This window comes from Vulpes vulpes, chromosome 3 (assembly GCF_048418805.1).
Source record: "Vulpes vulpes isolate BD-2025 chromosome 3, VulVul3, whole genome shotgun sequence".
NCBI lineage: Eukaryota > Metazoa > Chordata > Mammalia > Carnivora > Canidae > Vulpes > Vulpes vulpes.
Window position 1 is genome coordinate 23,116,459 of NC_132782.1, and position 27,556 is coordinate 23,144,014.

The 27,556-nt window shown below is 37.5% G+C and overlaps 1 protein-coding gene across 1 annotated transcript in view; it reads right to left on the minus strand.

The window, feature by feature from the left end:
• Positions 1-27,556, minus strand: part of TTN (titin) — a 274,354-nt gene that overhangs the window by 138,301 nt on the left and 108,497 nt on the right. The window contains exons 107-152 of the mRNA XM_072752064.1: positions 27,312-27,389; positions 27,171-27,197; positions 26,708-26,767; positions 26,322-26,405; positions 24,581-24,649; positions 23,568-23,615; positions 22,310-22,714; positions 21,845-21,907; positions 21,344-21,421; positions 21,101-21,178; positions 20,405-20,491; positions 20,087-20,167; positions 18,987-19,070; positions 18,460-18,543; positions 16,402-16,485; positions 16,092-16,172; positions 15,868-15,948; positions 15,603-15,680; positions 15,211-15,312; positions 14,685-14,792; positions 12,762-12,842; positions 12,494-12,571; positions 12,183-12,260; positions 11,941-12,024; positions 11,577-11,660; positions 11,265-11,348; positions 10,444-10,524; positions 9,928-10,143; positions 8,915-8,995; positions 8,630-8,704; positions 8,329-8,421; positions 7,478-7,555; positions 7,107-7,271; positions 6,784-6,867; positions 6,520-6,597; positions 5,955-6,038; positions 5,612-5,695; positions 5,325-5,408; positions 4,795-5,115; positions 4,390-4,473; positions 3,235-3,309; positions 3,000-3,083; positions 2,373-2,447; positions 1,644-1,736; positions 1,010-1,087; positions 13-81 (exon numbers count right to left, since the gene is read on the minus strand). Of these exons, the coding sequence (XP_072608165.1) occupies positions 13-81; positions 1,010-1,087; positions 1,644-1,736; positions 2,373-2,447; positions 3,000-3,083; positions 3,235-3,309; positions 4,390-4,473; positions 4,795-5,115; positions 5,325-5,408; positions 5,612-5,695; positions 5,955-6,038; positions 6,520-6,597; positions 6,784-6,867; positions 7,107-7,271; positions 7,478-7,555; positions 8,329-8,421; positions 8,630-8,704; positions 8,915-8,995; positions 9,928-10,143; positions 10,444-10,524; positions 11,265-11,348; positions 11,577-11,660; positions 11,941-12,024; positions 12,183-12,260; positions 12,494-12,571; positions 12,762-12,842; positions 14,685-14,792; positions 15,211-15,312; positions 15,603-15,680; positions 15,868-15,948; positions 16,092-16,172; positions 16,402-16,485; positions 18,460-18,543; positions 18,987-19,070; positions 20,087-20,167; positions 20,405-20,491; positions 21,101-21,178; positions 21,344-21,421; positions 21,845-21,907; positions 22,310-22,714; positions 23,568-23,615; positions 24,581-24,649; positions 26,322-26,405; positions 26,708-26,767; positions 27,171-27,197; positions 27,312-27,389 (4,431 nt within the window). The remainder of the gene's footprint in view (positions 1-12; positions 82-1,009; positions 1,088-1,643; positions 1,737-2,372; positions 2,448-2,999; positions 3,084-3,234; positions 3,310-4,389; positions 4,474-4,794; positions 5,116-5,324; positions 5,409-5,611; positions 5,696-5,954; positions 6,039-6,519; positions 6,598-6,783; positions 6,868-7,106; positions 7,272-7,477; positions 7,556-8,328; positions 8,422-8,629; positions 8,705-8,914; positions 8,996-9,927; positions 10,144-10,443; positions 10,525-11,264; positions 11,349-11,576; positions 11,661-11,940; positions 12,025-12,182; positions 12,261-12,493; positions 12,572-12,761; positions 12,843-14,684; positions 14,793-15,210; positions 15,313-15,602; positions 15,681-15,867; positions 15,949-16,091; positions 16,173-16,401; positions 16,486-18,459; positions 18,544-18,986; positions 19,071-20,086; positions 20,168-20,404; positions 20,492-21,100; positions 21,179-21,343; positions 21,422-21,844; positions 21,908-22,309; positions 22,715-23,567; positions 23,616-24,580; positions 24,650-26,321; positions 26,406-26,707; positions 26,768-27,170; positions 27,198-27,311; positions 27,390-27,556) is intronic.

Sequence of the window (27,556 nt, forward strand, 5' to 3'; positions counted from 1 at the left end):
CAGAATATGTACCTTTGGCTGGAGGTGGCTCTTTTTTCTGAACAGGAACAGGTACTTTTTCCTCGGGAACCTTCTTTGGCACTTTAAAGATATTAGGCATTTCAGTTAGTTAGTTATTTCATGACAATACTAAATCATGAACATAAATAAAAGTGGCAAAAACATCTTTATACTAATCAAAGCGTAAGAAGTCACTCTGTACTACTGGACACCAAGTTTACAGATAATAAAGATACTTTCCCGAATCATTTATTTGTGCTAACTAAACCTTAGAAAAAGACACATCTGCAAGAACCTGTGCTGTTCTATTTGTTTTAAATAGCAGGGATTACCAATATTGGGCCTACTTCTACTACTTTTAATTTGATGAGGACTTTTGAAGTGATTATCATAGGAGAGTATTTGCCTTGACATAGGCATCCTGTTCCGTGCAGAGTACTATTTTATCTGCTGGGGATGCCTACTGTGATAGCGACAGGGCATAAGCTTATCTGTTAAGAGCACTTCTGAAGCGTTAAGCTAATTAGGAAGCAATGGGAAGGAGACATTTTGTAATAACCTTAAATGCTTAGGTCAAATATTAGAAAGGACATGAGGCTCTTTAAAATAGTTATTATCCCAGCATTAGAACAGATGTAACATAGCATACATAATTAAAATAACATGAGAAAACTCTATACAATGAAATAAATTTATGTATGAAATGTGGTGAAGAAGGATCTATTGTTATGTATAGAAGTATAGAGAGATGTACTAATTAACATTTAAAATGAGAAATTTCTGGAGTAATTTATATACACACAACTATCTATTAACATAATTACCCATTAACATTCCCAAAAAGGCTAAAGATATGAAATGGGTTATGTTTTTTTACTGGTCCGTAATCAATTTCATAAATTTGCTACTTAAATGACTCTAAGAAAACCATCAAAGAAGAAATGTCTGTTTTGTTTTTGTTTTTTAAAGAACGTTAATTGGAATTTAAAGATATTGAGATTTGCTATACCTTTAGCTGGTGGTGCCTCCACTTTTTTAGGAACAGGAGTAGGTACTTCAGGTACTGCTTTCTTAACCACTTCAGGCACTTAAAAAATATCACACGGACATTTTGAAAAATGACATGCAGTGAATCGAACAACATCCATAAATGCAAAAAATAACACAAAACGTTGACTGATTTTTAAAAGATATTAGCAAACTAAGTGGTAATTATACATTTGAGTAGTGTCTCTAAAGGTAGAAGGCTATTACTTCCTCCTCCTGTTAGCAAATGTAGTTATCAGTTATGCAAAAGCTTGTCATAGTCTTCGGGGAAAATAGGCTAAGAATTAGTCTAAAAAGTAAACCACACAGAAATAGATTTCCCCCACTTTAATACTGCATAAAAACTAAAAACAAGGAACCAGGAGAAAGTGTTATAATAGGGTCTGGCTAGAAAAAATTAAAGTGCCAATAATACAAGAATTATAATACAGTAGAAAAGTTGGGGGGCATTTCAGGTACCACTAATTATTGATCTTCAATTTATCATTGATAAGACAAGAGAAAAGTATACTGAGGAATATTATATTTAGACTTATTCTGAGAAAGATCTGGACCACGATAGATTTTAAATTTCCAAGTCCTAAAAGCAGCTGTACCTCTAGGTGGAACAACCTCCTCAAACTCTTCTATGCTAGGTGGTTCTTCAGGGATCTCTTCTTCTGGAATAGGCTCTTCGGGCTCCTCATACACTTTAAAAAGATTATTATTTTGTAGATTAGAATTCTTCTGAATATTAGACTACAAGGATATATCTGAAGAGAGAGGTTGTCATAAACAGGTAATCCGTAGCTTAGCCTTTGCATTGTGTGTGTAAACTCTCTAGACCTTGAAAAAAAATGTACTGAGCCTTCAAAATACTTTAGGTCCTTCCCAGAATTTCAGAATTAGGAAGGACCGTCAGAGAGAATTTAGTTGAAATTATTATTATTATTTTTAATGGGATTGGATTTGTTTCACTTGGGGTAGATGTCAGATTTTCTGTATCAACTACTCAGGCTTAACTGGAATTTCCTTTGAGCAGATTTATCCCATTATTATCAACTAAGTTATCTGATGAAAAATTCCCCATGGCAAATAGTTTCCTTTCAAAGACTGTCATTAAAATTAAACAGGCAAACAAACAAACAAATTGACTAAGCATGTAAGAAAGGAGAGTCAGTTGATTTCGATTTCCCTGCTTAATTTCTATTAGGTAAATAATGATTTCTTTTAGAGTCTGAATATGTTTATTTTCTGAAGCAAAAGGTGCATTTGCCTCCTTCAATATTAGACAATGATAAGACAATGATGGCTTGGAAAATCTATTTTCTTAGCAAGACATCTACCTTCAACCAGTGGAACTTCCTCTTCTTCAGGGAGAATGATTCGTGTTTCTTCCACTTTCTTAGGTACCTCAGGAACTTAAAAGATATTGATCGTTTTAGGCACTTAAAATGCAAGAACCGGCGAAGAGTGCATAAAGACCAAGTTTCCCGTTTTTCAACACAAAGGAGTAAGTATCAAAATACACATGCATAAGATGAAACACTGAGATTTTGCAGAATCAATTAATGAAACAAAAATAAAGAGGTTTGTGATTTAAGACCAAGAGCCCATTTAAAGAGGCAGTCTGCTTCTTACTGCTGGAGTCTCTACTTTTTTTTTTTTTAGGAAGAGCAAGGGGTACTTCAGGCACTGGCTTCTTAGTTACTTTGGGCTCTTTAAAGATGTATCAGGTTAGTGTTTCTATTTTTTTTAGGAAGTAACATACATAGAGAATCAACGTAAAACACACGAACACAAAGTGGAAAAACTGACACAGCACAAACATGGGTGCGACAGAGTCACAAACGGTGAATGGAAGTGACAGACCGATCACACAAGACAAACGTTTATGTTGAACGTCCTGTGTGGACAGCATCACAGTTCAACATGGGGTACAGCAAACACATCCCCGTTTGGGGGTGAGGTACCTTTGGCAGGAGGAGGCACTGCTTTCTTAAGACCAGGAGGAGGCACTTTCTTTTCTGGTTCAGGTTTCTTAAGCACCACAGGCACTTTAAAGATATTATTTTATCATTTAAGTTGCATGAACACGGAGACAACTGACATACAAGTTAGCCTAACAAATGCTGGAAGAGGACACTTTGACTTTTACAGGTGATAGAAAGAAATGGCAGTGTCTATATCGCTTGGGAAGAGCAGTACCTGTGGCAGGAGGCGCCTCCTCTTTCTTATGAATGATCACTTTCTTCTCTGGCACTTTCTTCTTAACCTCAGGCACTTTAAAGACATCATTTCATGATAAGAATTTATTGTGAGGGACCAAAAAGAACGAATGCAAGAAGTTCACACACAGAAAGACCACATGCAACAGGTTGGAGACGTGGGGCAGGTCAGAGCCCCGTGTTAGGGTGTAGTTTTGGGGAGCGAGGGACCTTCCACCTACTCGTATATCAGAGGACAGAGTCATTTCATCCTCTTAAATTTCCCTAGTGGTTTATTAAATCATCACCTGTAAAGTATTTCTGAAGTCTAGCAAAGGATCGGCTTCACCATTTCACTGATTATATGACTCTTTCGCTCGGTGGAAATGTTATTCTCATTTTAAGTAGCGATGCCATGACCTTTGGCAGAAAATACTGAACCTTAAGGTCTAAATATACAGCCTTTGACCGGTCTTATGAACTGATCTGGATAATTCACTCCGTGATAGGGCACTTCCGCACACCTTACTTTATTCTATCCTCACAATAATGTCTGAGCCCACTAGGACTGATATTAGTCTCCCCATTTTATAAGAGACAAATCTGAGGCTCAATTGGATAAAAAACTTGCTCAGAATAAGACAGCAGGGAATAAGGCCAAGGCTAAAGTCAAAACCCGCTGGGCTACCACTTATACGTATGTATCAGACCACATAAGCTACTACTGAGCGTTTTGATAAATATTTCCATCCTTTTTTTTTCTTCTTTCCATCCTGGTGTTATAAAAGCACCTCATATAAATTGCGGAAGGATAAAATTTAGGGAAGTTTATTCATGCTGATTTTTTCAGGTATCTTTTTGTGTAGATAATTTAGCTTTGCAGTGTATCTATTTGAAAATTACAAAGTTTACTCAGACTACAGGCAACCAGGTAGAGCTTCTGTGGCGATTTGGGGGACAATACTCCCTTTTATCTTTGTTCTTGAATACTGCTTTGTATCTAAGGAAAAGTGGGGGTCAGTGTTCCTGAACATTTGTAGAAATAAAGACGTAACTGTCTATCTTATACATACAACTTTTCCTAAAGCCGGTTGCACCATAATTTTTCTGGTGAAGCTATGGGTGAAGAGCGTGTATTCACTTTGGGGAGGTATACCTTTGGGTGGTGGAGGTTCCACTTTTTTAGGAGCCGGCGCAGGGACTTTCTTCTGTGGTACAGGTTTCTTTGGCACTTCGGGCACTTAAAAACATTCATTTTAAGACGTTAAAAATCACATGCACAGTATCACATGTCTAACAAAAAGACAAACGAGAAGACCACAAACAATAAAATAGCATTTCACACCATGAAATCTGAACAGACCTTCAAATCATTTACAATATCAGACACACATGGCAGACACGGTAACAAAGGCACACACGTCTGGGACGTTTTCCAAGATTTAGACAGTGGACGACGTAAAGAGTGAAGTATTAGAGATAAACTGGGGATGAAGAGAAAAAGATAGAAAGGCAGAAAACACAAAAGAGGCCTTGGTGACTCCAAGAAGAGTTGCCGTACCTCGTGCAGGTACTGGCTTCTTAGGTTTGATTTCTGGAAGGACTTGCTCTTCTTCAGGTTCAACTTCTTCTTCAGGAGGAACTTCCTCCTCCTCAGGTGGAACTTCTTCCTCCTCAGGTGGAACTTCCTCCTCCTCAGGTGGAACTTCCTCCTCCTCAGGTAGAACTTCCTCCTCCTCAGGTGGAACTTCCTCCTCCTCAGGTAGAACTTCCTCCTCCTCAGGTGGAACTTCCTCTTCAGGAGCAATTTCTTCTTCAAATGGAACTTCTTCTTCCCGAAGTAGAGCTACAGGAACTGGAACTGGCTCACGTTTCTTCGGCACTTTAAAGATATTTATTCAATTGTTCAAGTGTCACTGTTAAGTACACTATTCATAACAATGGGACAACATGAAAAGCAGCTATTCTGTGATCACAGAGGCATCAATCGTCATCAAATTCAATGTCATGAAGTATCAGTTGTGATTAGCAAGGCTGACTAATACCAGTTAGTTTTCCTTTTGGGCCTGGTGCTGTTAGAGATTAATGTACCTTTGGGTGGTGGAGCTTCTGCTTTTTTTGGAACAGGTGTTGGTTTCTTTTCCTCTGGGATGGGCTTCTTGGGCACCTCTGGCACTTTAAAAATATCATTTGTCTTTAAGAGTGTGTTCTTTTTATATGTTTCAGAGCAATATGTATGAAAATAAACACTAAATATTTGTAATAAGACCTTTTTTTTAAACAAACAAACAATGGAATGTTAGGGGGGAATTTGCGTGTGAATATATGTAACCAAAAGTTTTTCTCCCCCCATGTACTTAAATGATGAAGGAATGTACCTTTTGCAGGTGGAGCCTCTACTTTCTTAGGAACAGGAACTGGCACTTTCTTCTCAGGCACAGGCTTCTTGGGCACTTCTGGCACTTTAAAGAAATTATTTAGAGAAAAATGTTATATGACATAAAATTTTGAACTTAAGCATAGTCTCAAAAAAGATTAAGATATGGTAATAAAAGTATGACCAACGTAAATTTCAAGAAGCATTTTCTCTTTAAAATAGAATCTTTCCCTTTCCAATAAAGAAATATGAAAGAGTTGTATCCCCAAAGAGTACAGAATTGAAGCAGTTTAATTTTTACTTATTGCAAATGTGAAGTAAAACATTTTTGTGAGTTCATGTACCTTTGGCGGGTGGTGCTTCCACCTTTTTAGGAACCGGTACTGGTACTTTCTCCTCTGGTACAGGTTTCTTGGGTACTTCAGGAACTTTAAAGATATCAAGTGGGATTAGTGACACATTTTTCACCCATAAAAAAGAATCCAACAATTTTAGGACTTCACTGAAGCATCATACAATTTTACTTTAAGATTTATAAGAATAATAGCCATGATACAAAGGCCAGGCGATGCACAAAAATTTAAATAGAGAACACTGAGAAAACATAGACTGGTGATAAAGACAACATACAATGCCTGGTAAATAGTGATTTGGTCCATTTTGGAATTATAATAAGAATTTACTTTAAATGAAGGACTTTCCACTAAAGAGGGAGAGCCAAGCACTGAGCATCTTCATGGTTTGATGGCAAAATTCAGAGATGAATACACGGTAAACTATTCCTATAACCAGTTGAGTGGTCCCTGTCTTGTTAATATTGTCACGGAGAAAGAAATGATATGGCTCATCAAGTTCTACTAATGAGTAAATTATTACATTATCCCACTGATGGATTATAAAGAGATGTACCTTTAGCTGGTGGAGGCTTCTCTTTTTTAGGAACGGGCACAGGAACTTTCTCCTCTGGCTTCTTAGGAACCTCAGGCACTTTAAAGATATTGTTTATTGGTAAGTTCTAACTACTAGTGACAACACATTTGTATAAAGCACAATTCCTATTTCTAACAACAGAGAGCAACACACACAAGCTTGTGAATTCAGAAGATAGCTAACAATTTCTGTGCAGATTAAGGCTTTTTTTTATATGCCCGTGTTTGCAAATGGTGGTTATACCTTTTGCTGGTGGGGCTTCCTTCTTTTTGGGAACAGGAACAGGTTTCTTCTCTTCTGGTACAGGTTTCTTGGGTATCTCAGGCACTTTAAAGATATTATTAAGAATTTTGGAAATTTGCACACAAGATAAAAATGTGAAAGGCAACTGCAGAAATCATACTTCAGCACCAAAAGTGTCTGGTTCTAAAATAAGCAGAATTGGTCACTGGTGCTAAAAAAAAAAAAAAAAAAAAAAAAAAAAAAGCCCAGAATCTGACCCATTAAACACCCAGACTCTAAAGATGCTGCTAGGTAGGTATCTCTTTGTAGGAGACATAATCTACCTTTGACTGGTATCACTGGTACGACTTCTTCTTCAGTTATGAATTCCTCTTCTTCATGAATGTATTCTTCTTCTTCTTCTTCTTCAAAATATTCTTCTACTTGGGTTACAACTTCCTCTTCATAGACAATCTCTTCTGGTTCTTGCCTTTTTGGTACTTCTGGCACTTTAAAGAGATTATCTTTAGGTTCGACATTTACCAATGACTCAGCGAAATTAAGACCCATTAGGAACACAGCCATTTGTAACAGAAGAAAGAACAGGCTTTATCCTTCCCAGAGGAAAAAAAAAAAAAACTTCACACAAAGAACTGAACATGAATTTTACAGCAATGAAGACAGACAACACATTAAAAAGAGTGGTATTATGTACCTCTAACAGGTGCTGTTACTTCTTTTTTAGGAACAAGCACTTTTTCTTCTGTGACAACTCTCTTGGGCATCACGGGCACTTGAAATGTAAGTATAAGTATATCTTATTGTCAGAAACAGGCCACCCAGGCAATGCTTGCTTTGTCATATATTAAGCAGACAGAAGAATTCTGTAAGCACCTCTCATGCGATAGATATACAACTGTTTGCCTATAAGAAACTTTATATGTTCCATGAAAAGGATTTTGAACCTCACTGGGATAAAAATATACAAAAATACTCAAGTAAGTTTGAAGTAGCAGAGCCCAGATGTGAAATGATGTTTAGTATTCAGGTATCTCTGCTTGTAGGAAATATCCTTTACTGAAAAGCTGAATTCCCTCTGAATATATATACTTCCTGAAAGTGCAGGAAGTTACTTTATAGTTAAAAAAAAAAAAAAAAAGACTAGTCATGAGCTTTTTTTGTTTGTTTGTTTGTTTGTTTTTTGGTAGCCTTTAAAATAACTTTAGAAAGGATAAACAGTTATGAGCTGTGGTCAACATTGTTCTATCATTACATGAATTTAGAGGAGTCAGGAATGTGCCAAATAGCCACCAATTTTAAATCCAAACATTCTGTTTTATGTGTATTGTAGCCACAGCTATTGTATAATAAGCTATGCATATATTTCAAAATAACTTTTTTTAAGGTAGCATTACCTTCTTTCCCTATGTTGACAGATTTTTAAGTCCAGTAAATCCTAATGAATGACTTAAAAGACATATATAGCAACAAAACAAAGCAAAACATAGCGACCTTAATTTTAAAAGAGACATTATAAAAGACCATGGTTTTGGAAGGAAATTATACCTTTAACAGCTGGCTCAGCCACCTGCTCTTTTTCACGTTTGGTAATTGAAATGTGTATTTTTTCCTCAACAAGTTTCTTTGATTCTTCAGTCACTTTAAAGATATTAATTATTGAAGAGCATTAAAACCAACTACACAAACACGACATACACAAAAATACACAAAAAAACTGCAAAATGTAAGAATCAAGACCACAATACATTTGGTAAAAACAAGAAAAAACAGCAGACAAGGTAGAAAGACACATTTATAGAACATGAGGAACAAAGATGTTTCTCGTAGTTCTCACTCTGCAATGTACCTTTGGGTGGTGGAGGTTTGAGTTTCTTGGGAATGGGCACTGGGACTTTTTCTTCAGGGACGACTTTCTTCGGCACTTTAAAATATCAACATTAACAGATTTAAAACCCTGAGCCAGATTTCTCAAGAGTAGTAAGAACACAAAGTTAAGAAGTCTGATGCACAACATCACATCCCCACCCCCCACACAGCTTGAGCGTTGCACTTCAACATGTGTTTACGGTATGACAGACATGGAGGGCACATGGATCTCTCAGAAGCGATAAGGTTTTTTTGCTCACTCTACCTTTAGCTGGTGGAGCCTTTGGCTTTCTGGGAACTGGTTCCTCTTGGACAGGCTTTATCGGGAGAGGCTTCTTGGGTTCTTCTAAAGAGTACATACAAGGTATTTAATGTTAGACTTTGGGACATACATTAAAAAAATGCTATTTCTTAAATGGACTCAAAGAATTAAATAATATATCTGTTATCTACAGTGTAGCCATAGCCCTTAGAGGTGAGTTAGAATCACAGGTCCAAGTAAAATCGGGACTAAAAGCCCCTAACCCTCCTGGATTTTTGATTCAATTAGGTCATTGTAACTCTCTCTTACATATGCAACAGTCTCATTTCACTTCAGGTAGAAAAAAATCATGGCTCAAACTTCTTTCTATATAATATACGTTTTTAATGCTATCTGTACAACCACATAAAATGTTCTCAAAGTGAAGCTATGAAACATCAGAAAATGGGTAAGGGAAACAATATTGCTTCATTTCAAAATTCCAGGAGGGACTTATTAAATAAAATAAATGAATCACGTGGAACCAAAATTATACACCTACAAATTTGATCGTCATGAGCTATAACGTAATTGCTCATGTTAGCTTTTTTCTCTGTCTTTACTTTGGAAGCAGGCTTTGTCAAGTTTTCATGACAGGAACCCTGAGGGAATGTAGTTTTCTATCATCCTTGATAATAAGCTTTAGACTAAGAGATGTTCAGCCATTTTTGGTCATGTATTAGAATGATCATGGGCACCTGCAGATTAACTCCCAACCCTTTTGGGAAAAGAACTTTGGGACACTTGCTATTTTGTGTCTAAGCAAAACTGAGGCAGGAAATAGATCATTCCAGAACCAAAGTCTAATAGTAACCTTAAGATTCATAGAGACTTTTTTCCCCCTGGAGGTTATCTAAGAAAAAAAAATTGTGAATTTTCCAAAATAAAATTCTTTGTAAATTTCTTTGGGCATCTAACTATTTATCCTACTCTAATGGAATCTGCATGTGGTGACAGGTTTGCAGTTTTGCTCATACCTGTGACATATTCTTCATGCTCTTTATACTCTTCGTAACGTTCAAATTCACGTTCCTCATATTCTTCGTATTGGTCATATTCTTCTGTTGGTTCATACTCCTCAGATTCTTTATATTCATATTCCTCGATTTCATCATATTCCTCTTCCCGTTCTACTGAAACAGTTTCTTCTTCATGGACGTAAGACCATTCTTTCTCTTCAGTTACAGTTACTTCTAGAAAGATATTGAAAACAGGCAGTATGTTACTTGAAGCCCATTTAGGAGTGATAGTGACAATGCACTTTGATTTCATTCTTATGTGATGGATTCATGCACTGGTTATAGGAGACCCTGCCTGTCCTTCTCTGGTCAAGGTCTGGTGTACATTTGCTACTTATGACTTCAAATGTTAGATTTCCTGCCTTTAGTTAACAATCGACCAATAAAGGGTGGCAGTCAAATTAGGAAAAGTAGCAGACAAAAAGCTGTGTAGTTTTATGCTTCAGTTTATTATTTAGTGAGAGCATAATATACCTTTCACAGGAGGAGCTTTTCTTTTTGGAACTTCAATGGATACCTTTTCTTCTTTAACAGCTCTTTTTCTGATTTCAGTGACTTTAAAAAGAGTAATTAATAAAAGTGCATTACAAGATTTTGAATACATATGTGATCAGAGATACTGTGTACAAACAGTCCACGGACAAAGGCAACCATCACCATGCCCATCATTCAATTCACATTTTTCATCTACGTGGCAAGAAAAAGCAATGGACTTGGAAATAAACATGGTCTAATATACATAGAAATACTTTTTTTTTCTAACTTCCTTAATCCTTCAGAGATACTGAATAACTTCAGGAAGATCAAGTAGTATTTATAAGAGAGTTCAAAAAGACAACCAGATAGCATCATCAGTGACTACCAAACAAGCATTGGACAGAAACTTGAGCCCCATAAATCATGTCTTCATCTGAATTCTATTGTATTTTCAAGAAGCTCCACTGGCACAATGTAGAAAACCCAGGATTTAAAAAATCTTAAATTTTATCAAAGATTGCCACACAAAACAATCCTTTGGGCAGATGAGTTTAGTATACAGACAATAACATATTAGTAGACAAGTACATTTTAAGGGGAAGTACACATCTGGGGGAGCTCCACACTTTTGTGGAAAAGAAAGAAGAGAGAGTACTTTCTGGTATCTGAAATGTTGAGCTTTGAAGTGATATGACATAGCATGTGCATCTTACTTATTTCATTATGTATTTGAATCATTTTTCTCTAAAGATCCCAATTCCACTAGATTAGTTTTAAGACCTACATGCTTATTTTGCTTTTTGAAAGAGTTAGTATACCTTTTGCTGGTGGTTCTTCCTCTCTCTTAGGTTTGAGTTTAGGAATTTTTTCTTCTGGAACAGCTCTCTTGGGTTCTTCAGGCACTTTAAAGACAGATTTCACTTTTTAAGAACTGTTTCCCTCATTCTGATCACAAATTAGGCAGTTGTATAACAGTAACTCAAACATAAAGGACTGGACATTTTCATTATTTCAAACGCAGAAAACAACTATAGCAACAAAAACAATAACAACAGACACCCATAACCACTACATTTGGTAAAGAGAATAGGGTAAATACAATATTCCATGTGTTGAAAGGTCACATGTACCTCTTGCTCTCGGAGGCTCCTCTTTTTTAGTTACAGCAACGTGAACTTTTTCTTCTTGGGTAATTTGCATGTGCCTCTCAGCCACTTGAAAGATAATTTCAGGATTAGGGAGTTGAGTTACTTAAGGTGGATTTTTTTTTTTTTTGTATTGGCCAGAAAGTACTGTGATTTTAGACTACAGCAATTCACAACACACACACAAACTTCACAACAACTAATACGCACGAATAGATAAGGCAGTAATACACCATAGCCTCCGACATACACCAATAACCTCCATATAAAAGGTGGGACCCGAGGACAGCAGTGAGAAGATCAAAGACGAGGTATGTTTCTGGTTTTTGTGCCAGAGGGTTTCATTTACCTTTGGTGGGGGGAGGCTCTTCTTCCTTAACCACTTTTGGAGGAACCCTTTTTTCTGGAACTGGCTTCTTTGGTTCTTCCGGCACTTAAAAGATATCAAGCAACACAGTCAAGCACACAATATGAAATACGTTAAACACAGGCACGCTGCTTTCTTGTTTACGTCATAAAAATTTGAAGAATGCACCAATTTAAGATGAAAAAGACAGATATTATTCAAGAATAAAGTAAAGCCCAGTATACCTGGTGGCACCTTTTCCTTTTTGGGAACTGCAGCAGGGACTTTCTTTTCTGGCACAATTTTCTTAGGTGCTTCAGGAACTTTAGAGAAATTACGTGTAAGAATATTAGTTTGCATTACAGAAGAAGTGACACTTGGGGCTTAGAACTCATCTTTTGAACGATCATACGTATACACAAACATTAACGACTATATTCAGCAAAAATGTTTCTACATATGTGCTCACAAAACTCAGGCAGCATCCAAACTGAAGGCATTGATATAGCTATTAAGACGAAGGTCATCATATTTGTTTTTTGATAGAGAACTATACCTTTGGCTGGTGGGGGCTCCTCTATTTTAGCAGGAATTTTCGGTTTCATTACAATCTTCTTCTCATGCTTCTCAAGCACTTGAAAAGATTATAAAACACACTTGTCGCAATGCCCAGATTTCTTTTCAATAACAATGTAAGAAATCTGTTTACTTAGACACGATAGTCATCAATTTGCAATATAAGTGATAAACTAACTGAAGAAAACATAAAGAATGGGACAAGCCAAACACAAATAGGGCTAAAGTTAATTTAAGACTTGGTATACCTTCAGCTGGTTCAGCTTCCACTCTCTTAGAAATAAAGTGCGTCTTTTCTTCCACAACATATTCCTCAGGCTCTTCCATCACTTTAAAGATACCAGTTTTAAAGAAAAGTTGCAGTGCTTTTCATGTTTAATTTCAGCTATAATTTATTACTTCAAAGAGTAATTAAAATGATAAAAAATTTAACACTTGCCGAATCCCCAATTGTTCCCATTTAACTGCCCCTCCCCAAAGTGCATTTTAATCAAAGCGTAAGCCTTAATAAAGAATTTGGGAAATAAGTTTCAGTAATTTAATTTTCAAGTGTATCATAAAGATCATAATGCTTGTATTTGCAGGAAGAACAGGACAAGTACAAGACATAAAAACAATCCTAGTGGCTAAATTAATAAGAGCACAAGCATCCAAAGAGCAGTTTCAAAAATAACAGAGCACTCTAGATCTGAAGACTTTAGGGCAGAAACATACACTTGAGAAAACAACAATTGGGTTATAAAAAAGAAAAGATTTATATTACATGTGAAAAACCTACTGAAGACTTGGAAACGAGCCACCCCCCCAGTTTTGTTGGGGGCAAGTATGAAAGAAGAGGCAGGTATCTTCACATGATTTTTGAGCCTATATGTATAAAGTTAATTATAGAATAGGAAGATCTAGTTACAGACATATCACTTTACACTAGAAGTAAACTTAACGGGCTACCCTTCTCTTCCCTAGATCTTTTAGGTTTAATGAAAACAAAGGGTTTCATAGAGTGGCTCTGCTTTTAGCTATAGTTCTGAAAAAGCTTGATAGTGCATACTGTCAAAAACAGAAGCCAGATTCACGCAATGAGAACTTCCCTTGTGTCCGTGTTATGTTTGGTTTCCCAAACACGTCTAGAAGGGATGAGGCCCTCTCTGACCGCTCAGGTGCCTCACTTGTGCCTAACACCTTGGCCTTTCCCAGGCAGCACAACAGATCCAGTGGGCCTCTGCTTGGGAGTCATGCCCACTTTGCCCTGTTCCAAGCCTTTCCATGAAGACCACACATCGGGATTTTACATGGAATGTTCTTTCATGTAGAGAAGAAGTGGGGCGTCTTTTATTAGCCAGAAATGCGCTCAAGGGCATCCACATATAGAATTCTATCCATCATTTTATTAGGAAGAGAGTTAATTTGTACACAACTTTATTGATTTTTCTGTGATGCGGAGCTACATTGGAACGTTCTTAGGAAAGTTCTTTCAGATATACAGCTTTAGCCAGAGTGCTGGACTTTAGCTGCAAACCTGGCGGTATCTTAATTCATCGCAAAGGACTGAAATAAAGCTCATTGCTCAATCCTTAAGAAATCATAGAGAGCTAGCCTAATGGGTATAGGAACATCTAAACAAGTTAATTCAATCCAAGATCTTACATGATTGTTTCCCCACAGGTGAGATATAAGAAAGACCCATGTGGTGAGTGCTCCACTCTCAAACATGGCCTTGACTTCTGGGATGTAATTAGGTAACAGAATTTCTTATTCATTTAAAAACTGTGAGTCAGGACACACTAGTGAGTTGTGCCCTCAACACTGCTTATATGTTACCCGCGTTCTAGACATTGGACTGCCGGGTGAAGTGTATGCCGGCCTGCCATGCCGAAACCAAGCCCTGCCTACTGAAAGGATAAGTACAGATGGAGATGTCTGTACCATTAATTACCTATAAATATGAGGCCTCCTATCCCCATACAGCCAAGTAAGAGAGGATAGACAAGCAGTACATTGAATTCGTGCTCTAATGGTCCTGAATCTTGTGTTTTGACCAAAAGATAACTCGAATGAGGCCTTCGGATATTCACTGAATTTATGTCCACTTTCATTAATCTGATAGACAACCTGTGAAAGAAAAAGAGCCCACCAAGACTCCAGGTCACCTCCAGCTCACTGGCATCATTTACCTTCATATTCAGTAATCTCTACTTCTTCTTCCTCCTCCTCTCTTTCCTCTTCTCTATAAACTGAAAAGGACACTCTTTCCTCTTCTTCTGAATAACTCCACTCCTCCTCTGTGGATATTTTAAAAAATAATATTTAATTTAAATCCAGCCCCCTGAAGTGCTGGTAAATAGCCATGTGTTCTCTACAGATGGAAAATGGTTCTTAAGAAGTGACTGCCGAGTAGTGCTTCCTCCTTACACGGAAGAGAGAGCTGATTTAAGATCAGGGGGCAGTACCGCCCAAGATGGAGAAGGGCATTCAAGTGATGCCCAAAGTGTGGCCACTTTGACAACTAGCACGTTTTCAGCACCCCAGGCACTGTCTTGAAGTGATCTAAGACCACCGTAGACACGAAAGACTGGGTCAGAAGGCCACGGCAAGTAGACACTGATAAGGACAACTTATGAAGTGAACAGTCACAACCAGAAAGAAAGAGTTGGAGGAAACACGCACGCCCATTTCTCCTCTCACTTCTGACTACTATACCTTCGTGTCGCATGAGTTCCACTCTCTGAGGAACCGCCACAGACAGTTTCTCTTCGGCAGCGAATCTTTTTTCTTCTACCACAGTTTTCTTAGAAACTTCAGCTTTAAAAGAGCATTAAAGTTGAAGTTTAAAAATCAAGAATCGTCACGATCCTCTTTCCCTAGGTGTGGGGAAGGTAGGCCACGTACGCCACTCCCACAACGCAATGGGAGAACCAATGAGGCAACAAACACCACAAGGACACACATACACACACACACACACACACACACTAATTCTATAAGATCTATCAGAAGAGCGACAGAAGGTCACACATGGGGACACCTGAGAGAAGAAAGCAAGAACTCCCAGACCAACAAGACTTTCGTCAGAGGCCTGAGACAAATCCTACCTCGGGGAGGAGGAGCTTTCTTAGCGACAGGAACTGGTACAGGAACTTTCTCTTCAGGGACGGGTTTCTTACGCAGAACTGGCATTTTAGAAACAGGCACTTTTAGAACTCCAGACTCATCTCACTGAAGCCCAGCCCCAACCACAGATATATTCCTGTCACCAAGCTAACAACGTGTTCAGATCACAAAGCCAACAAAACCATCATTTGCCTTCTTACATGGTATTATACAAAGAAGGTTCTTGGAAAGCCAGAAAGACGATACCTTTTGGTGGTGGAGCTTCTTCCTCTATATGAGGAACGGGTCTTTTTTCTTCTGGGACTTTCTTCTTTGGTATTTCTGGCACTTAAAGAATAGCATTTGATTTTAAGATTCTCAGAAAGGCAACATAAATGAGCAACACAGGACTGGCATGCCCATTAGAGAAGGCGTGCAATTAAAGGAGGTTGAAGGCAAGACAGGTTATTTATGAAGATGGAATTAAGTACCTGCTGGTGGTGGAGATTCCTCTCTTTCAGTGACAATGGTTATTTTTTCTTCTGTGACAACCCTCTTCTGTACTTCAGGAACTTGAAAAGACATTAATTTTTAGAAATGACTTTCTGTATTTTCCAAGGCAGCGAATTCACAGCCATTTTGTAAGAAAGTAGGCAGGTGGACAGACACGTCTGTTGAATTATTACTCACACCATAAAACACTCGTTCTGAATTAAACTAACGCAACAGATAATTAAACACAAAAGTGTTTTGTACTCCAGACATAAAAATAGGGCTTCATTACCAAGCAAAGCACCGTACCTTTAGCTGGTGGAGCTTCCTTTTTCTTTGCAACAGGAACAGGAATCTTTTCTTCAGGGACAGGTTTCTTTGGCACTTCTGGGACTTAAAGTTTTTACAAGGCAACATTAGTTCAGATGTACACCACTTTTGTGAATGGACGTAGGCACACACACCAATCTTTAGTAGTTCATTAATGTTGTTATAGGGTTTCTATGCATTGGCAAAATAATGCAGAAAATTAAACTGTAATGTGACAAAGGTCACAATGTAACAAATATCACAAGTAATGTTATAGAGGCATTCAGGCAAATAAAAATGAGCTATATACACAAAAACGTATGTATAAAATTCCATCTTTATGTATTGGTTTGCTTTTGATAAAAACTTGGTCAGTGACTACACAAGCAATATAGAGTGTAGATATAGAATATAGCAAAGTGTTAGGTTTTGTAGCAAGAAATGGAATCCATGCTAGCAATGGATTTAATTTATCTAAGCCTATCTTAGACTAAGACATGTTTAGAATCATTATATGTATATGTTACTACTTTTTTTTCCATTTCTCTTCTGATTTTGTTTGTTTTGGGGGGTACAAGTGTAAAACTCGGGAGCGCTCCTTCTAGAGTAGTCTTCTCAGTCTGATATCCACATGTCAATGACTTTGGGGAGCTCTGTGCGTGAATTTTGTGAGCATATGCATATATGCTTTTCTCTAAGAGGCTCCATAGTTTTCAACAGGATCTCTGACCCGAAAAGGTTTACAATGGCTTAGTTTATCTATCCTAAGTGTTGATGATGTGGAATTTTTAACTGGCAGATGTATTTTAATAGTATGCATTAGTATTGCATTACTGGCAATAATTGTTTCCATTTTAAGTAAGATAGCAGTTTTTGTGAACTCCTGCACCTATATACTTGCATTTGTAATATTCTGATGTAATTATACAGATATATCTGTTTATATCTGTATAAATTATCTCTAAAGGGATGTTTATGCATACACATATGTTACTATGTATATGTGATTTTAATGGTAAGTGAGATATGGCCCTGTGTCTCCTTGAGGAGTGATCAAGTGGCTTGGTATTAGTAATGTGACCTTTCACCTATCTTATTTTCACTTAACCATATTTTAATGATTTGATCATCAGAAATCATGTTTTTTTAAAGACCCAGAATTCTGAAAGAATCAAGAGTTTGAGAAAGAAACAGATTTGATTCAGGAAGAAAATGGAAAATGGGAAGTCAGGCAAAATGGGAACCAGCAAGTCTGGTTCCTACTAAATTGGATGATCTTGAATTCTTACTGAATCTCTCCGTAACAGACCAGATGTATGCAGTTTGTAGCCTTGTTGCATCCATAAAGTAGTGTCTTTTATATCAACACCACCACCCCAAAAAAGGAACAAACCAAATTCAAGAACCAAAATAAAGGATTAGCACATTTGAATCCAAATATACCTATATGAAAGGTCCCCTGGCTAGTTAATTAGATAATTGCAACACTTATGGCAAATATTGACATTCAATTAATGTCAAGAAACGTGGTGAAAGTAAATGTCAAAAAATCAATGTTTCCAACTACTCTGGGCTTCCACTATTGAGTTTTGGGAAGAGTGGCAGTTACCAGTAGCAGCGTATGAATCTTTATCTAGTTGACATTCAGTTCCGTCAAACACTTTCCAGTTGTTACTCTTTTTAAACTCATCATAATTCATGGAAGTATTTTTTATTAAGAAAAATCTGATAGATGAGGAGTAAAAGAGCTTTTCTAGAAACGTGCCTGTAGAAAATGAGTTTCATGAATACCTCTTCTTTCTCTAACAGGGGAAAGATAGTAAAAATTTAAGATAGCAGTTTGACACGGTTACTTCTTTTAATAACCCTTTCTTGGTGGCATCTTTGGAATGTTCAGTGTCACAAACAATGTGTGTCAAGAGCGTGGCCCTGGAAGGTGACAAACAAATGAAAACCACCAGGGGCATCTAGAAGACACAAAATAGTAAGACAGCACAGCACACATATGAAGACCAAGTAAAGCAAAAGATGCGTTGGGCACAAAGAGTTCTGGTGTACCTTTTGGGGGAGCAGCAGGTTCCTTTTTGGGGACAGGAACAGGCTTTTTCTCCTCTGGCACAGGTTTCTTGGGAACTTCAGGAACTTTAAAGATATCATTGTTGAAACAATGTTGAGAATTCTAGTTTTCCCTCTGAGATTATTTAAGATCACACGAAAGCATAACTCCTCAGTAAGAGCGTAAGAATTTAGGAAGTAATTAAATATGCTCTACTTGTGGTAGAAATGTATGCAAAAGAAACCAATATCACAGAGACGTTACACATGTCCCATGAAGCAAACACCCCAGTTAGCATGGTCTAAAGTTACTGATACTTGTTTAAGTACCACCACTAATGAAGTCAACATACACAGAACACATTACAAATCGTTTACAGATGCGATTTTGTTAACACAAGGATCCCATAGAAAAAGATACAAAAAAGACAGACACTAGGAATTTTTTTTTCAAAAATATTATTCTAAAAAAAAATTAAAAAAAAATAAATAAAAAAAAATAAATAAAATAAATAAAAATATTATTCTACCTTTGGCTGGTGGGGGCTCCACCTTTTTAGGAATGGGAACAGCAACCACTTCTTCAGGGACTGGTTTCTTAGGTGGCTCAGGGACTTTTAAAAAAAAAAGGTGCCATTTTTGAGAAATCATGTATTTTTACAACAAGGTATATGTTGTTGCAGGACAGAATTACAATAAAGAGCGGTCATCTGTCTTTTATCCCAAATGAAGGCAAGAAACTTCCACGTTAGAAACAAGAGGAAAGGGAATCGGAGGAAAGGCTACTCAGAGAAAGTCGGGGTTGTTATGGGCCTTCACCTCCAGAAGCCTCCACTTTCCTGGAGCAGGTAGGAGCTGCCCTTCCTTGGACGGGCCAGCACCTCAGATACCAGCTTTAGAAACTTCACATTTATAAAGCAACTGCATTATAGCAATTGCGTTAGACTATCTTCAGTATTTTTTGTATCCCACATGTTTAAGGATTTGGGTGGGGTGTGCTGGGGAGAGGGAGCTCGCATTTGCAGCAGCTGCTAACTTCCAGTCTCTGTGGTGGTGCAAACACTCCCACCCTGGGGAACACACGAGACCTTGTCGTCACAAGGTTGGGAATATGCTCAGTAGCCCACTGTGTACTAGTACTTCCACCGCTTAGGCCCAGTCAACATAAACAACCTCAGAAACAGAGATAATAAAATGCAGCAAAAGAAGTAATGAGGTTCGACTCTTATCACAGATTTTTCTATAATTTAATTGTGAGTTTACGTAGCTTGACTACACCCCCTAATCATGGGGGTGTTAAACACTGGGTAGCCAAATTCCTGAAAACTTAACCATCAGCTCTGGTGAGTCGGCGTGAGCCGGCTCCAGGACATCAAATTCCTATTTCCAAAGAGCTGGTCACTAGATTGTGAGGTCCCTGAAGCAGGGGCCAAGCCTCCATTGCCTTTCATTCCTCTCTCCTGTGTGCTCCTCATGGGCTTCCCATCCCTCCAACCCCCGTAATGTCCATCGTACATAGTGGCTGTAGGCCTGCTGACCTTGTGGCCAAATGCATTATGCAATATGAACATATCTGGATGCTTAATGTAGAACTTTGAAAAGATTCTAAACCTGGGGGAACCATTAATACCTTTAGGTGGAGGCTCAATCTTTTTGGAAACAGCAACATGAATTTTCTCTTCGGTAACAGTTTTCTTCTGTACCTCGGGGACTTTGAAAAAAATGTATATTTTAATTACTGGTAGGCCATAGTACGGGTGGTAAGTATAATTCACAAAGAATACTGAACTACACATTACAACACAGACAAGCGTGCAATGAAACGCCGACAGAGAGCTACAAGGAGACAGAGGTGCCTACATAATCACAAATTAGGTATGAAGAAGGAGGATACAAATTCATCTAAAGCCCTTCTGGCTGAGCCCCCAAATTCAAATGTGCCTTATACCTGTGACTGACACCTCCTCCTCTGTGTGAGAAGCAAAGAACATCTTCTCTTCTGAAATAACCATCTTCTTTGTATGCACGGCTGGTACTTTAAAGAGAGTATTTCACATTTAGTAATTCTTTTTCTAGGTCAACGTACTTACTCAAATACATCGATTGCACATCACGTGTAAGTCCCTAGACACAGAATGATCGGGTTAGTATGAGTAGCTTGAGGATACATTTAGTATTGACAAGAATACAAACCATGTTTTGATATATAGGGACAAACGGCCCATGCAGCCTTTACCAAACATGATTAAACGGGAATCAAATAGACACAACTTCTTCACACGTAATGTGATGCTTTTCCGAATCCATTAGGGTTTACTCATAGAAACGAGAGGATAGGGAATATCATCCTATGCGACGGAATGCCTCGCATAGTAAAGTTAGAGGACTAGTGATTAAACCAAACCTTCCCTACATTAAAAAAAAAATAATTTTGTGATTTTAAAGCAGAACTAGAAACAAAGGGGATGTTATCATTTCCTTCAATTATACAGATGTGCAACTCAATGTAAGATATATACTGTACAAGAAGGTCTGTATTTTGGTAGCTTAAGATTTGTGAATTGTTTAGTAATATTTGTACACATATACAGAGACATGAGTAAAAATGTTTAAAACTTGTAGCTCGAAAGACAAAGATGTATACCTTTCACTTCAATAACTTCTTCCTGCACTGGAGTCCGAGAAGGTTTTTGTGGAACCATCTTCTTTGAAACTTCGGGTACTTAAAAAATATGTACAAATATATTTGTATTGTGAAGAATATCGCTTTGCACAAAATCTAAAAATAACTTAGTTTAGATGAGGCTATATGATAACGCAGGGATATATATATCAGGAAATAGATGACGTGTGTACATGGTACTAGAAATGTTTTAAATCAGAATACCTTTGGTGACTTGAACTTTCTCTTCCTCCATTCTTCGAGAGGTCTTTTCAATTTTTTCAACTACTGGCTTCTTTACAACTGCAAGCATTTTAAAGAGATTGCAGTACTTTTAGAATTTCTGTTAAAATTCTCTTTCTCCCTACATGTCTAAGATCCTATATATGTATAAATATAAATATATATGTATACGTGCATATATACATATATATAACTTTTCAGAAAGAAACAAGTTTGGTACTCTGAACTTTACAAATTTCTGTACTTCAAATATTTTAGTTATTTCAAAAGATATTTATCATTACCATCTTTTTATCATCTTTTTAAATTTTTTGCATTAAATGAGATATTCTTAGGAAAATAAAATTCATTGATACAATAAAGCTTAGAGAAGAAGTTGTGCCTATTGGATTGGACTGGACTGGTGGTATATACATCTTTGCCAGACAAGCCATGATAATGATGTGGAAGTTCTGATCTATTTCAATAATTCCAATTACATACCTTTTGGAGGTGGCACTGCTTTCTTTTCAGGCACTTTGGCTGGAATTCTTCTCTCATGTGATTCTTTAACAAAAACAGAGGAATAAGAAAGGATGCTGAAATAGGTAAGTTCTGGTAGGTTGTACTAACTGCAAAGGAAGTAAGAGTGTATATGTGTGCAAGTATCTAAAAAAAAAAAAAAAGGACCCAGCAGAGATGCAGCAAGGCGGTGGAAGTAAACCCTGAATTTCTGCATGAGAAAGCAGCTCTTGGAATTTAGTGTTAGGACTAAATGACTCAATTTATAATGGCAAAGCCTGAAAGTGACTGCAGAAGCTTAGAGGTGATCTTTCTAACAAAGGTCTAAGCTTCAAAGGTCTAAATGGTCCTTTAGATGCTTTCTGTATCTATCGCAGATCAGATTAATAGCATGAAAATATAAGGAACTGAGGAAAAGAGGAAAAGAAGCGGCCCAGTGATACGCACCTTCATAAACCTCCTTTTGCACTTGGATGACTTCTCTCTCTTGGTAAGTTTCCTCCCACTCTTCCTCCCCTTCGTCATAACCTTCTTCCCTTTCATAGTACTCCTGGCCTTCCTCGAAATCTTCCTCCCATTCCTCGTGGACTTCCCTTTTAGCTTCGACCTTGGTCTCCTCGTAGTCCTCATCCGGCTCTTCATAGTAAGGTTCTTCGAATGGCTCCGCGTACGGTTCCACTTCCAGTTCATCATAAGGTTCTTCCAAAGATTCGATGAAAAGTTTCTTTTCCTCGTAGACAGCACGCTTTTTCTCATACACAGCTTCTTTTTCTTTTTGAACCTCTTTCTTTCTGGTTATTGTCGTTATTTTTACTTCTTCAGCCTTGGAGGATATATCGATAATTTCAGGAGCTGAAATAAATGAATGAATGAATGAATGAATAAATAAACAGACAGATGGAAAATATTAGCACACTAGTGGCATCCATAGCATTACTTCATAAACCAATGTCTATGTTGTCAAATGGTATCAGTATCTTAGGTCTCAGTATTATGTTGATGATTTGTTCTGCGTATCAGTTCCGTTGACATTTTTGTTGGCTAGAGCATCAAGATGCACTGACTCTTGAGGATTTTTCTACTGTGAACAAAACGGCATTTCGCAAATATCAAATGGACACAGCTTCCATTGTCCAATGGGAATTCCAGTTTACAAAGCCCCTGGTGCTCGTGGGATATGTGAGCATCTGATCATTTAGTGGAATTCACGTGCCATGTTAACCTCTATTTAAGTTTCCAACTATTCTTTCAGAAACATTTCTAATTTTAAAGATATTTCTTTGATAGTTGAATGTGACTCACCAGTTTAATAAAGATAATATTTAGAATTATGTAACAAAATGAAATCAATTAGTTGCTTTTGTAACAACAACTTTTAAAAAAAATAATTAAGGCTAACATTGGTTACATGATCCTTAGCGCCTGTGTTAGAGACACCTGAAATAATAAGAACGATGCCTCCCTTTCCACCCCTCGCCACTGCTTTCCCTGTGTCCAGAGCCACTAAGGCTGCATTAGCATCGGCCTGTGTTTCCCTTCCAGGGCTTGGAGCAATATGAAGTGGACATTTCTTAGTGCAAATTGTAATATGAGATGTCATAACTTTATAATCCACTAGAAGATTTCTATTTAAAAACAAGAATACAAAGCAGAGATGCAAATCTCAGGAATAAATAAAAATATCCAACAATATCTCTTCATTTACCTTCAGCTGGAATCAAGGCAGTTGGACGCAGGGGCTTCTTGGCAACCTCTGGGATTTTAAAAATAGAACACATGTTTATTTTTAGATTATGCATTGTTTAATGTTTACTCATCCTGTGCACCTTTGCTAGTTATTTGTATAATCTGTGGTATTGCTAACATGCCAAACGCCTTTATAAATTCCAAATTTAGCTCACCAGAATTGCTATGCGATGCTGTATTAACAAAAATGGAGAAAAGCTGCTCTGATTGATTTAAAACAATTCCAATTAACACAAAATATGAAGAGACTATTCAATAAGCCTAGTGCTAACCAATTAGGGCATGTTTAATTTCTTCAGTGGTTAACTGTGAAGTTGAGGAGATATCCATGCTTCATGAGCTCCCTCTTCTACCATAATGTCTCACAAGTGACCACTCTGGGAAACGGTGACTTGTGCTCCTGGATCCTCCTCCTTCCAGGAGCACTTCCTTACTCTGATCTTAAACAGGTAACACCATTTGCTTTAATTTAGTTATCTAGCCTTTCCTCTTAAAACTCTCCCAGGATATAGGGGGGAAAATGGATTTTTTTCCCCATTTTTCCAGTAATTGAACTGATCCTCTTTCACAACATGTTTTGTTTTTCTGCAGGGACTGACAGCTCAGGGAGCCAGGGAGGTTCTGGGTTGGGCTGGAGCAGCCACTGGAAATTAGCATCAGTCCTTGGCCTCCTCTGGGCAGGACAGGATCCAGTGCGGCTGCGGTGCCGTCCAGAGATAACCAGAACTCTCTGGGGTTGCCACTGCCTGCCATGTGCAGGTGACAGGAACAGAGGGATGGGGAGGAAAAAAAAGGGGAGAGCTGATGAAGAGAAAGTGAGGGCCGAGTTCGAGGAGAGGGTGAGAATGAGCAAAGGGAGAGGCTTCATTTTGGGAATGCAAACTTTTTCCTTCCTCCACCCTCCACTACTTGGGGCTTAAAACTGTTAACTAGAAGAGCAGTAAGACTCAATTTTCAGTAATTCATTCGTACCTTGAGGTGGCTCTTCTTTGGGCTTCGCAACAACTTTTTTGGCATCTTTTTTCACAGCTTTTTTGGTCACTAAAAAAATAAGATGTCAGATATAAACAAAAACGGTTTCAGGAAATGAAGAGGTTTATTCAAATGCGCTATTTTTTGCATATGGTTTGATGGTAATGAGGCTCTTGCAACATTATTTCAAGATACCTGGTTTCAGAAAGGTCTTGTGCTAGAATGCAGAAGCTGTTTTTTTGGATGGAGGTAGAATGTATGGGGGTGAGTCTACATCTTCACTGGTTTTATGCCTGCCTACAGTTTTCAAAACTTGGAGAACATGAACCTGAGTGATGCCATAAACAGAAAAGGTATGCACTTTCACCCTGTTTCACTTAATAAGAACACTTTAAATTTGTCAGGGTGAAGAATAACAAGTGAACTAGCAAAATTAAAAGTCCTGTCTATGATACCGTGGAAGCTTCCCTTTAGGTAGTCAAATTTCTCCACGTTGACAGTAGCACTCCAAGACTAAATCATTCAATAAGATGAATCATTAGTCCTGACAACAAATATAAAAGGAAATTTATGATTTTTGAATCTTGTTCCCTTTCTGCTATCAAAAGTAGATGAAATATATTTAACTATTCACATAAATTATAAAATGCTCTAGTTTGCTATTGAGATGCACTAGTCACAAATCTGGAGGTCTTTTTTTGTTTGTTTTCACTGAGTGCTACTGTCAATATGGCTAAATTCAACTCTGCACTGGGAAACTTGGGAAATTAAATCATATTCAAAAAATTAAAAACAGTGTTATTTACTCATGAATGTTAAGAGCCATAATTCAAGTTATAAGTAGGGGCCATGATCAAGGTATAAGGTCAGCAACGAGAAAGAAAGCGTTTTTCACTGAATTTTCCCTGAGGCTGGCTGAAAACTGGCTCAAGTTCTTGACACCAAAGATAGCAGATATTGGGGTACTAGGGTGCCAAATCCTGGAAACCGCTATGGAAAAAAAAATCCGACTACGGAAAAAAAAATCTGACTTTGACATGCAGAATTGTTTCCTGATGCAAGGAGAATTCTGACAGTAATTCTCAACTACTCAGAACTCTAGAAAGTCCCAGGTAGCCCTGACTGAGTTGAGCAGCTGGGGGGGGGGGGGGGGGGGAATGGTATAATTTGTCTATTGGAATATTCAAAAAAGGAAATTCCTTGACACACTCAAGAGTTCCTTATTGGTGAGCTCATCCCTTAGCTAAAGAAAAAAAAAAATCAAACATATCAAAGATATCGTAAATCACATTTTTGTAACAAAACAGCAAACTTAAAAAAAAAAGTGTAATACAACATTATGACTGAGGAAAAAAATGCCACAATTTGCAATGTGGCTATAAACGACTATGGTTTATTTCCAGAAGCTTCACTAGAAGTTAATTCTATTATTTTGTTTTATATATATGGTTATATAAATATAGCTAACATATATAAAATATGGAACATGAAATCAATTTTACATTAACGTTTCACTGATTACATTAAGATACAATATTTTAATATTAAGCAGTACCTTTGGTTTGATGATTTTCAGAGTTTTAATCACAAGCCTTACACATTTAGAGCAAATAATTTACATTTTGAAAAGCAATTCCACCTGTTGGGCACTAGAGGGCCAACACGTAGCATTAGACCATATTTTCCAGGGCTGCGACCGTCAATTATGTATTTTGACATTTAGGTAGGTAACATAAAATACCTTCAATGCGTTTTGCTGGTGGTTTCTTTTCTTCAGGTGATGGCAGCAACAGAGGAATAGGAGGAACAACCATCGCAGGGATTTCTGAAGAAAAGAGATGCCCTCATTACCCTTTGGGTTCTTACTTTGTGTGAAGGATAATGAAAAGCCCTATGCATTTCTTTCAGTAATCAAAGGTGTTATGATACCAATTCATCAATCAGGGAAAATAAAAATTGTGTATATTTATAATTGTTACTACTCTTTTGCTTTGATTTGTTATTCACACAGTGAGGAATATGACATGCGGGGATGTGTCCTGGCTCTCCTACGGTTTGGCCTTGCTAATTTCCTCATGGCACAATATTGTTGCTGCAAGCCCAGGGGGTCATGGTGCTGGGTCTCACCTTCCGGAGGTACTGCTCGGATAGGCATGGTTGGGATCGGGACTCTGGAATCAGGAATATCTGAAAAGGAACCATTAATGGTAAGCATAGAGGGGCTGAAACCATAGATATTTATTAGACCACTAAGATGTGTTGTCAGGCATTTCCCACCTCAGAATCGAATACAGACACAGAGATACCAGGAATCTTTTGTATGCAACCACATAGGCATGTTTATTCCCTGTGAAAATTGGGTTTGTTCCGTGGCCACACAATTTTGGCATGATCCTGACTATCAGCTGAATGAGACCTTGTTATCTCGAATTCCCCAAGCTCACAAAGCCTAACATTTATATTATTTCCTGAAGACTATTTTACTGAAAAAACTAAATCGTACTTTTAGACATTTCAATTTGGCTTCTATCATTTATAAAATTCTATTGGACATATTGTGAGTAAGGGTTGATTTTTTTTTTTAACTTACCGGGAGGTGTCATCTCAAGCTTGATTTCTGCAAAAGAAAAAAAAAAAAAAAAAAAGACATTTTTGTTTTTAGAATCATCCAGGCAGGATTCTTTGTTTCAAAGACTGCAATGTGGCTTTAATGTGGTGTTTTAGTTGGTACCTTTAGTTGTCAAGTACAGCTCTGCTGTGCTTCTTGCTTCACCTCTTGGTTCCAGTCGAGCAATTACTGAGTAGACACCTAAGGAGAATCATCAAATTTTTGTTTTCTGACATGTTTGTAAATAACACTTCTTTATTTAAGTGCAGTGTGTATTTATTTATAATTCTCTTTCTTAAAAAAGCATTCTCTATAGAATCACACAGTGTGAGTGTAAACTAGGGTAGAAATATGTAAAACAGACAAGA